The sequence below is a fragment of the Macrosteles quadrilineatus genome, unplaced genomic scaffold (assembly GCF_028750875.1).
Source record: "Macrosteles quadrilineatus isolate MER2022 unplaced genomic scaffold, UCM_ALF_1.0 Scaffold_2__2_contigs__length_208266976, whole genome shotgun sequence".
Taxonomy (NCBI): domain Eukaryota; kingdom Metazoa; phylum Arthropoda; class Insecta; order Hemiptera; family Cicadellidae; genus Macrosteles; species Macrosteles quadrilineatus.
Window position 1 is genome coordinate 171,801,482 of NW_026542595.1, and position 12,678 is coordinate 171,814,159.

General features: G+C 32.2%; 1 protein-coding gene across 4 annotated transcripts in view; it reads left to right on the forward strand.

Annotated features, from left to right (window-relative positions):
* LOC128987019 (titin) overlaps positions 1 to 1,570 on the forward strand; it is a 38,680-nt gene extending 37,110 nt beyond the window's left edge. For all 4 annotated transcript variants that reach the window (XM_054407670.1, XM_054407668.1, XM_054407669.1 and 1 more), the window contains 2 exons: positions 305 to 487; positions 1,014 to 1,570. In XM_054407670.1, the coding sequence (XP_054263645.1) occupies positions 305 to 487; positions 1,014 to 1,329 (499 nt within the window). In that variant the 3' untranslated portion in view covers positions 1,330 to 1,570. The remainder of the gene's footprint in view (positions 1 to 304; positions 488 to 1,013) is intronic.
* The last annotated feature ends 11,108 nt before the right edge of the window (positions 1,571 to 12,678 follow it).

The following is a 12,678-nucleotide window of genomic DNA, read 5'->3' on the forward strand; positions in this document are numbered from 1 at the left end:
GTTTGGCGTGATCGCAGATGACGACAATGATGTACCCGAGATTGCGGACCGCGGTAGATGTTTCTTGAGCTAGCCACAGTCACGGGTGTGGGTGACGATATTACCTTAATATATAGTAAGTGTTCACGATTTCTCCGTGATAGTGGGTGAATATTATGATTTCCTTGTGATTGCGGGAGATTTTCACGATTTCCCCGCTATCGCAGGGAATTTCCAAAGGGGAGCCCCGCTCAAGTAATTTGGGCCGGGAGTATCCTTAAATCCAGCACTGATTCAATTCAAAACTTTTTGTATTCCCTTACAGATCAGTGGCCCATCCCATCATCCCTGTGAAGCAGCGAGTGCCCGAGGCGGTCAGAACTTGTCCCATAGATCGGCCGAGGTCCACGACACCAATCGACCCGTCCAAGCTTGACGAGTATGTCTCCAGCCCTCACGAGGACCCTTCTACCTCATCCAGGGAGAAGATGCAAATAGTTCTGCCAAGGTTTGTGTGACTCTTGTGGAGAAGCTCTACAATATACAGGGTGTTCTGTAAGTAAACAGCCTCAAATCCGAAAAATAGTTCTATGGGTCAAAATAAACAGAAAATACAAATTTATTTCCTGCAGGTTGGCTGTTTACTTACGCGACACCCTGCACAGAAAGCATTTAGTAAACATATAGTAGGAATTTTATCAAATTAAATTTTAAAGCTGTTTCCACATATCAAAACATACATAGGGTACCGCAAAAAATGAATAAACAATTATTATACTTCCAGAATCCTAGCTAGTGGAAAATCTTGGGTAAGCAAGATGTGAAAAACAAATTTCTTCTTTTCACATTTTTGCAAAATCTAATATTTTATCTAGTAAGTTTATATAACATAAGAATGTTTTATGTATTCTCCAGCTTCAAGCCATATATTGCATCAAAAAACTACTAACTTCTCAGAAATAGTTTATGATGTTCGTTTTAATTCATCCTTCTTTACCAATATCATCCTGTTTAATAATATTACTAATTTATAGAAAAGAATCATTGAGGGAGAGATCGAAAAGTCCTCACAAGCCAGGAGCTAAACCGTGGACACACTTTGCCGAGCAGGGACTCCAGAGTCCACGCGAGTTGAGACACGTTTCCTCCCCCTCGCCACCACCGCTGCCGCCTCGCGCGTGGGTGTGTTTTGACGAGGTGCCTGAGAGGCGACGGACGCCTAAGCGCATCACTACCTTACCTTCCGCATCTGGAGTTGTCTACAGCTACGTAAACCCTGAAGAGTGTAGTTGTGAGTGTCACGAAACCCAGGGATCGGACGGCGCTCACTGTGCCTACAGGACCTCGTAAACTTACAGGAGGCTAACAGCTGACAGGAGTGAAGTATAGCAGAGGGTGAAGTGATGTCTTTGGGTGTTTGGAATCTTAACAGGGAATAGAAGATTGGTGAAACAAATGGTTGGAAAAAATTATGCATTGTTTAAACATCTGAAAGTTCATACTTCACTCTCATCTGGGATTGTCCGTCCAGATGTAATTTGTCAATTGGCTGTATTTAAATTAATAATTGTGTCCAACAAAAGAGTAGTACGGTAAAAAGACCACTAAGACAGGGTTCATACCTTAAAAAAATTGTAAATGCCAACAGCTATGTAAAAAGTATTATATTTTTAACAAAGCAGTTGTCAAAGTTCATTTTATAGATTCACAGCCATTCCTCTAAGAGAGTTTTCCCTTTCATCCTACAGACTTGTTAAGATTCCACTCACCTAATGGTTATCACAGAAATTATTGAAGTGTGTCAGGATCTATCGAGTGCAGAGGGGTTTCAGTCCAGTTGATTTTCAAGCTTATAGCAATTAATGTCAACGTCAACACTTTTTTGAGAAGGCTATTCCATTTTACCCTAATTTCAAGGATCACAGTTGGTATGCTGAAGTCAGTGTTCCTAAGAAGCTCAGATTTCGATGAAATCTTGTAATTTCATACTTTTTACATTTTGTACTTCAGGAGCACTAAGTACAAAATGTTATATTGAATCATAACCTTAGCTTTTTAAATACTTCATTATTTACCTCGATGATTGGTATTTTTTCGACATATTTATTCATTGGTCCAATCACAAAGAAGTGAGATACAGAGGAAACATTCAATGGTTCACTTAAGTGGTGTCTAGCACTAGTTGCTGGTGTCTAGGGCAAAGTCTAACACCACCTCCCTCAAAATCATGTACTACAACACTCACATTGGAAGAAGACCCTGTGCGATAGGAATTTCCGCACAGCGGCTGCTATTCCTTGCTTGTTTCAAGTATATTTTCTGCACAATATACAAAAGCTGAACGTGCACGGTCATCCCATAAGCAAGTTTTGTCTGGACCTTACTCCTTTGTGGAACGACATATAAAAAATTCAACTAATCCTCGTTTAACCCTTTGAAGTCGAATTTTTTTCATTTTTCGGCGAGTATAGGTCGCCATTTGAGCAATCGGAAAAATGGCGCCCGGCGACCTATACTCGCCATTCGACCGCAAAGATAAACTTTTTTGATTTTTTTAGTATAAGTTAGGTCGCCATTTTTGAGCAGTCGGGGAAATGGCGGGCGCCGACCTATACTCGCCATTTGATTGCAAAGGGTTAAGGTAACCAAAACAAGATGAACAACTAATATCTGACTTTCTTTCAGTGGTTGCATGCCATTGGTTCTCTCCCATTACCATTTTTTTACAATTACATTTTTTTTAGTACCAATCCTCGTATTCCCATCTATTATTTCTCATTTCTTCAAGTGGTTGTACAATTGTCAAATTTGACAAATATTTCCAGTCTATCCTAGTGCCACTGTTTTTAAAGTATAATTATATATTTTCTAAGTGTAGTAAATAGCAAAAATATTGTCAGGATTGAGACCCCCAAATACCCAGTGACTCTTCCTACGCTTAACTAGATTTATCCAGTGTTGTTAACCTGAAAAAGATTTATTAGCTAATGTTGTTTAGTTTAAGTTAAAGCAATATTGTTGATTTTTACCCTCCATATTGTCTTGGGGGTGGATGCGATATTGTTAAGGATAGTAATAAATTTGAGTGTTTTAGGGACAAGCAAAATGGATATTGTTTGCATTTAACTCTACCAGTATTTGTGAACATTTTAATTAAAGATTTTTTGGGTAGTTATTTGTATAAATAAATATTATGAATCCTACTGCGATGTATATGATGTACACAAGTGCAAAAAAATCGAGTTGAAAGTTTGTCAGTTATATCAGATCTAAAAATAATATACAATTAATAAATTATCTACCAGAATATTGAGGTACTTTTTATTATTTTCACTTTCAATTCACTTAGTGTTAACATATAGTAAAAACATGGTCAAGTTTTTTAAGTTATTTGAAATATTTCCTATCTGTATGTTGTTTAAATATAGTCCCATCTTTTACAGGTATTATCTTTTGTTCCATATTTATTTTATTTTAAAATTGTATGCATATTTTGTTTTTTATATTTTTTAAACTAATGCATTTTGAACGGTAGACCGTAGTGTGTGGTGTGATTTTAGAATCTGTAATAATTATCAGCAAGGAGCAGAACTTTGTTGAAGAATAGGTATTACTGTTGGCTTGAGGGCTAGCATTGCAATAGTTAAATGCTTCTATGCTGCGCATTGGAAGTTAAGAAAATTGTTACACTTATTTATTAAACTCCATTCATGTTGATAGAACAACTATTGTTACTACTGTATAATAGGTTAGGTTCAGAAATTTATGTTAAATTACATTTTCAGACATACAACTTATTACTTTATGATGTAAATTTTATGAACTGCAAAAATACGGTGACAAATTTATTAAAATAACAGGTGATGACTCGATTTCATATGTATCACTGCCATTACTTTTAGGTTTCATGTATTTATTTTATGTTTTAAAGATGTAAAAATATAAATAACATAGATATATTGTGCATTTTCCAACAAATCGTTTACGTGTGCACTTAAATCACACATTAAAGAAACATTCAAAAGTGGGACTTTAAAAGTATTAATTTATTATTACAAATTCAAATTGGTTTTTATAAGCCGCTGTTTTAAGTAATGTTTTATTGGATTCATTGATTTAATGTAATTCAAGATCTAAAAAATAACAATTAATTCATATACCAAATCAGGAACATGCAGAGAATAGACAAATTATTTCAATACTATGTGAAAAATTGCAGAATATTTGAGCATCTAATCAACTTGCTAAACATCAGAGATTAATAAAAATAGGAAATAATAATGGACAGTTTCAGGAATAAAATAAAATTGAGTTGTTTTTTATGATACAGGGTAGCAGCTTGGCTTATTGCTTACCTTCAAATATGAATGTTACTGGTTCAACTCTGGAGGATGAGTATTTTAATTGTCTAGCAATTGATTATCATTAGTCTTTGCTTTCTAGCATTGGGTTAACATGGTAACTACTATAGACAGTTAGTTTTGGCTGTTCTCATAGCAAAACCATAAATATAGGCCAATAATAAACACAAAAATTGCAAAATATTTTCAAAAATAACGCATGCAACTCATTAGTATAGCACTCCAGAATTGTTCAAGGGACAAATAAGATTTGATCTTATCCTGAATATTTCCTATACACTATATATTCTTAATACTTTTAATTGAATAGGAGACCAAAACCAAAACTAACTATATTGTACATGTTAAGTCCAAAAATTGCCACATTATACACAAAACACAACTTCAACATCTACAACAATATTTTACTCCAAAATTGTTTGTGACAATAAGATTTTTCAATAAATTTAAACCTACAGAATGCTTATTTTTTCCTTTCATCTAATTTATTGACTTTTCATAAATGTACATATGTAAACTAGTAATAATTAACAGCTTTACTAAATGGTAATTTATATTGAAAAGATTAATTTTGCTTTACTTTACAATTGAACAAATGAATAGTAGTTACATGTGGTTTCCTTGAGTATTTATAGAAAACTATTGTAAACATTGTGGTTCAACCCCTGATCCTGTAATGTATAAGTATGTAAGTCTAGTATTAATAAACATGCTGTAGAAATAAAATTTAGGGTTTTTTGTTTTATAGTAAAATGTAAGATGATCCCTATGTTAACTTCCCACAAAATAAGACCTTGGAATTTTTATAAATAAATCAATACATCAGTTTAAACTATAAATCAGCATCCTAGTAAAAGTTGTCCATCAAAACCAAAGATGATTTTCCAATGTAAATATGATGTAACTGATAGTGTCCAAGAGTTTTATTTGCCATACCTAAACAGCTGTAAAACAATGTCTGTAAAGTTAAATGACTTTCTGCACTGATAAAATTCTTACAGTACATGAAAGTATCTTGAAATAACTATAATGTTAGTATACAAAAGCTTTTACCATCCAAACTTTCATTATTATTTTATTTTCATTTTGATTCTCTAAGTATTTTTGTTCCTATATTAAATTATGTCTAAATTTTGCAGTCCCTATTATTCCTTTGTTTTCCTTACAACTCAACCCTATTCAAATATTATACATGATTGTTTCATTCAATTGTGAATTTTTGAACCAAAATTACTACTTTTGATTTTTTATCCAATTGTGTAAGAGAGTATATGTGTGAATGTAAAACAGTTGGTTCCACCTTTCTGATTAAAATTAACTAAAATATTGTCTATTTGTGTAAACAGTTATATCCCAGTTTCAACTTGTTAAAGGCCTTATCTAAACGTTACCTAGGCTTAAGATAAATTAGATTTTGATCTAAAACTCTTATGAGCTTTGACCTTTACCCACTTGTCTAAAACCTCCTCCTTACCCATTGGAAAAGATTTTGCCTTCTCAAAATATATATCCATGTACACTAGGGTATGTACAGTTTTGTGTTATCTACTCCTTAAGAATCAATCAAAATATATAAATGTAAATGGTTGTTGATAGTTGCATACAGTTTTGCTTATTTTCAATTGACTAATCAAATGTATTGTTTCACAAACCAATTTTGTTGTAAACCATGTTGTGACATGTTTCTAAATCTACAAAGTTACTTGGTCAAATGTAGTTTATGTATTTTTGGTGCAATAAATCATTTTATAACATTTTACACTTTCATTTCTTACATGTCAGACTGTTAAACCAATAGGTTTATAACACGTGAGTACAAGCTGGTAACAATGACTGTAAAATCAGCTGTCCGAAGATCAGCTGTTACTGGACGTTTTAATAAAATTGTGACGACATGTTTGACTGTTGAAATCCTAACCTATAAATTGTTGAGTGATGTAGTAGACTATCATTTATGTTTTGCTAGTTAATGGATGCAAATATTGGTAAGTTTACTAGTGTACGTTAGTAAAACTCCAAGGAATGTTTTGAAATAGTTAATGCATCGACAATAATTAATATGAATATGAAATAGTTTGTACTACAAAACAATTATTTTCGTTCTCAATTAATTCTTCTATGCAACTATTATTTAATTTCACCCTATCAATAAAAGGTCAGTAATAAACACATTTGCACAATTAAGTTTGAATTAATCGCTTATAAGTAATCTTAGAAACACATTGGCTGTAGCCTATAGATTACATGTTCACTGTTCGCTAAATTCGGAAACCCCCTAACCTATACGAAATTTGTGTACAATTCATGGTAATTTATCCGGCCATCACGATCTAGATATAAAGTTCCTTTCATCGGTTTTTGTTTAAGAAAACTCTAAATACCGATACGTTTATTTAATTTACAAATACAAACTTTAATATTTGAAAACAATATACAGAATCAGACCACCCGTGCACAACGGTTTGCCCCAACAGGCGTAAAAAACAAACTTTTACATTGAAAACCCGCCATTTAAAATTTTTTTTTAGTTTACGATTTTAAAATGTCACTTTAGACACCTTTCTTTCAATTTTGGAATCATTAAAAGTACAAACATATATCCGAAAAGTAATTTAAAAAATTCAAAAACCGTAAAAAAATCAAAGACATTTTACAAATTTTAGAAGTAGGGCGTCTTTTGAAGGTGAAGGAGTGCGATTTGTGAAAAACGCCGAAGAGTGTCTTGTAGAAAATTTGAGTTCCTGACTGCGAAAATTCATAGAAATATTTGCTATCTCTTCCCATTTTCGAGCTATAGCCGTTTAAAAAAAAACTATATTTCCCAAAAAAGGGGGATTTGAGGGACTTTTGGGGGGGGGGGGTTGTAATTTGAAAATGTATTTTTTTTCTGGGTGGTTTGGGACCGAGACGGACCTCTACTAACAATTTCAGATCACTAGACTACTAGAATTGATAAACATTAGTGGTGTATACATATGGTCAGTGAGTTACACAAGCAAATGTATGTGCACGGGTGGTCTGATTCACCCTGTATAGGCTATGGTTATCTAGGACACACTTTTAAGTTATTTATTTGACTTCGTGTTAAATTTGGTACACTGAAGGGAAATAATAAACAATATCTAGCAGTAAAATTAGTTTCCAAGAAAGGTTTCCCACCTATACAAAAAAATTACCTCCCAATCGATTGCAACCCCAAATACACTCTTAGATCCCAAATGTAGGCATATATAGTGGCACTAATCTTTATATGCAGCGAGCAAGTTAGCAAGAACTTGCCTTTCAAACCTTTTCATATACAAAGGGAACTGTAAAATATGTTTGTAAAATATCTATTTATGCCACAACTATAAACAGTACCAGATGTTACGTTTTAGTTTACATTCGAGCCAGTGACGTCATTTGTTTATGTTTATGATGCACGTTATCTCTTCTAATATCCGTGATGTTCCCACTAATCATTAGTCTATGCCCAAACATACAAAAGTTTATGAGTTGAGAGATTAACCTTGTGATTTCCTGATTTTCGATCTGGAAACTTGGTCGTGTGGAGAAAATTAAATTATTAATTCAACTTAAGAGTTGTAATAGCACAGCTAAAGGTCACCAAAAATTGGTGTTTTAGGCACAGTAGGGGCCTATGTATCTGATCTTACCGATGCATGGTGTTTTTTTAACCAAACTTATTATTTTGAGTTTTTATATTTAGTCCCCATGAGATGGTTGGTTCTATGTAAAAAATTGGTTGGCTGGCAAACCGTAAGACTTAGTGTCAAAACATACTGTTGGCCAACCATGGACAGAAACGTAGGGCCAACAATTTGCCAAACGTTTTTGCTACTTGGAATACTGCAGATTAGGCCTATTTTGAGTTTTCTAGGGCTCCGCCCCACTGGCCTTCAAAGCTACCATGTTATTCTTTTTCTTCTCATTTTGAATACAGATACTGTATCTACAGTTCTACAGTAAGTACTAGGCTACACCTTTTCCAATTTTATTTGGAAACAGATATGTTTATTTCAGAACATATCAATTGTATTTTAGATTAGTCAAATATATTTTAGAAAACATCAAATGAAGTTGAGAACAGTCAGTTGTATTTGAGAAGACATAAAATTAATTTAAGAGCAGTAAATTATATTTAAGGAATGGTTAAATGTTTTTTAGAACTTGTGATTTGATAATGAGAAACTCAAAATTCAGCTGATTAATAACCAACTTCTCAAATTAAAAGCCCTCATTCTGAAATTAAATTAACAATTTAATTCCATATAGGCCCCTGAATATATGGTTTGACCTAGAAATAATTAGAACACAGACGAAACCATTATTGTTCGATAGTGAAAAGTATTGTGAATAACATATCAAAAGTCTCCAAAAATATCTTTGGTGGAACACCACCATTTTTCCAAAATGGCGGCCAAATCCAGTAGTTTTTTGCTTTTTATCGAAATTCTGACTTTCCAGTCAATATTGGTGAAAAGTCGTCAATACATTTAATGTTCCTTCTGAAATTACCTTTAAAATGATACCAAATACATGTACCTACAACAAAAAATTAACCTCGTAGAAATAATAAAATATTTCAAATAAAAATATTTGTTATAAATTAATGTAATAGTCCATAAGCAAACTAAAAATAACGTACACAGGGACCGTATACAAATTTGCAAGTAAACATTTTATGGTTTTATTTTTATTGTTGTGGTGTGCAGAGTCACATACCAAAAGTTGCAAAAAGTCAGTCCACGGGATACCCCTAAATTAAGGGAAAAATGGCTTTCCCCAATATTGGACAAATTTTTCAAAAAAAAAAGATATCACATGTTTTTTGCACATTTTTCGAGATATTGACTTGGAACCACGACCGATATTTTTTTGATGGTCCGTACCTAATTTCAATAGGGGACGCTTTTGGGGCCGCCATCTTGGATCAGCCATATTGGATCTGCCATATTGGATATAAATATATTTTAATGTAATTATAGTGTTGTGACATATCATTATGAACTAGATTTCCACGCTGATTTCAATGCTGAAATCCGTTTTTAAATAAGTTTTTTCGTTGCTTAAGATATATTAAAACGAAACTCTCCCCTATACATCACTTATGAACGTATCGTACTTTGAAAATGTGTTTTTATTATTTTTCTCCAGGTATTATTAATACTTGCAGTTCGTTCTACCCTTAAAGTATTCAGTGATAAAAGAGCTTTCATTGTAGTTCGCTTTAACTTTGTTTTATTTATAGTTAAAACATACTAGTAATAGACAAGGTACAAACCCCAACACAAAATTAAATTAAACTTTTTTATCAGTTTTTGTTAAAAGATTTGTATATCGGGTTGTTAATATGATAACAAGTTCGTTCTGGTATCAAAGTATACTCAGTAAAATGTTTGGCTTTAATTTTATTGATTATTAAATGACACATGACAAATTTAAAACGAATCATGTAGGCCTACCTTCAATGAACTATTGAATTATTTTTTGTTATTTTGAAATTTGTCTTTAGTTAAAGACATTTATCCCCAATTCTAAATAACTCCCAATAGGGAATCCATAGCTAAAATAAAAGTCAATATTTGAACGAATAGCTATGACGAGTTTTTTCCCGCTTTCGCTCTGCACAACAGTACAAAATAAAACCATAAAACGTTTTGTTGGAATTTTTTTAAGGCCATATCCTATATTTATTTAAATATAATTTCCAAGTTACACAGTTACAATTATTTATAAGTACAGTTATTTATTAGTTAGTTAGTCATATGTACCATCAGTCAAACACCACTCCCAATCTGTTGGATCTGCTGGTGAACTATTCCACGCCATACTTGAACCTGATGGTACAACCTTAGGCTGTGGTAGTTTTCAATGTGTTTTTAGATTGTCAAAGTACGAAACGTCCATAAGAAATGTATCGGGGAGAGTATTAGTTTTTATATATCTTAAAACCGTAAAACGCTATTTAAAACTGATTTCAGCATTGATATCAGCGTGGAAATCTAGTTCATAATGATGTGTCACAACACTATAATTACATTAAAACATATTTATATCCAATATGGCAGATCCAAGATGGCGGCCCAAAAAGCGTACCCTATTGAAATTAAGTACGGACTATCCAATAAATATCGGTCGTGGTTCCAAGTCAATATCTCGAAAAATGTGCAAAAAAACATGTGGTATCTTTTGTTGAAAAATTTTTCCAATATTGGGAAAAGCCGCCATTTTTTCCTTAATTTAAGGGTTTCCCGTGGACTGATTTTTTGAAACTTTTGGTATGTCACTCAGCACACCACAACAATAAAAATAAACCGTAAAATGTTTACTTGCAAATTTTTATACGATCCCTGTGTACGCTATTTTTAGTTTGCTTATAGACTATTACATTAATTTATAACAAATATTTTTATTTGAAATATTTTATTATTCCTACGGGGTTTATTTTTTGTTTTAGGTACATGTATTTGGTATCATTTTAAAGGTAATTTCAGGAGGAACATTAAATGTATTGACGACTTTTCATCAATATTGACTGGAAAGTCAGAATTTCAATAAAAAGCAAAAAACTACTGGATTTGGCCGCCATTTTGGAAAAATGATGGTGTTCCACCAAAGATATTTTTGGAGACTTTTGATATGTTATTCACAATACTTTTCACTATCAAACAACAATGGTTTCATCTGTGTTCTAATTATTTCTAGGTTTTGCTATTTATTTTCTTATTTTAAGGCGCCTAATAATACTTTCACAAATAATCAAATTCAACACCAATCTAATTTTTTTATATTTTCTCAAATACATGTAATGATTCTCAAATACAATTAATAACTTCTCAAATAAATATGGAAAAGGTGTAGAATTAATTTACAGTAGTTACATAAACCAGCTGTTGAAACATTAGTATGGAGTTTTTTCATGTTTTATTTACATTGTGGAAATTTGCGAGCTATTTAGTAATAGGGTTATGTTTATTTAAAGAAAGACTGTACAAGTTCGTAGAATTTTTTTTTAGTTTTCGGCGAAATTTACATAATGAGCTTTTGGAGAATAAGGGTAAAATATCTGTATCTCGAACATCAAAATCAAGGATTGATTTTATTACTGCCCTACGGTACCTACTGTATTTTTGGATCTGTCGACTTCATAAAAATGCGCTTAGAAGTAAGTATAACTACTTTTTAATAAGTTTATCTTTTCAAATTGAATCGTCGCATTTTTTAACTGAATAAAACACGTATCAGCACCACTTACACTCTGTACTAAATTGCCTCTGAAATTTAATCCCCTTTTTAAATCAAAATTTAATCATTTTAATACACTAACATCAGTATAGTTGAGCTTTATTCTTAAAATGAATCAGTGACGATTTCATAAAGAAGATCTAAAGAACATAAAAAACAGAGTGAAACATTATTGCAATAATCCTATGGTCATTCAAAGATGCGGATTCATTTTACATTCAATTGAAGGTTTAACTTGGTTTCACCTTTCCTAATTTTGTCAGCTGAATCCAATATCTTAACCATAAGAATAAATTTGACAGAGATCTAGCCAAAAAGGTATGAATGTTTAAGAACTGTACGGCCAGAAATAAAACTTTGCGAATCAAACTCAAACTAAATAAATAAGTGATTAAATTTTCGTTACCCGTACTTGATTGTCTTACAAGTATGAGAAGTACAAACATCGAGTAGATATTAATTGTTGTGAATCCTCAACATAATGCAGAATACCTACCAGTAGAAATTTAACTGGGATGGTATAGGTTATTGTATGTCGTCTTTGTATACTACTATAGTAGGCTAGCTAATGAGTTTAACGTGAATTTCAGAGTATAGAGATATGGAGTAAACAAGAAAGGTTCTACCTTTTTTTATCAAGGAGTGAGGATTAATTTATTCCTTTGTGGAAAATATTGGTATTATTCACAGTTAAATTTCCAATGCCCGAACAGTGTTAGATGTTTAGGCAGTTTTGTTTGCACTTGGTCTCTTTTTTCAGTTCTACTGTAATCTTCCTGAAATAAATCTTGTTACGATTCTTATCATTAATAAAATTAGGTTTAAATAATCTGTTATGGCAGATAAACTAGTTTTTTGCGTAAACAATCTTGATCGAATAATTTTAATTTTGTAGCCTACTTAAAAAAAAAACATACAATACAAAAATAACATACTGCATACAATAATAAACTAACATATAATAAAAAAGTTATAAAATCGAACACCATAATCGTAGATATGCAAAGTTTCAAAGAAATTCGTTAATATTTTAGGCCACCGAATGACCTCATTGACCTGTTATGAATATACACATTTATATTTATTGTAA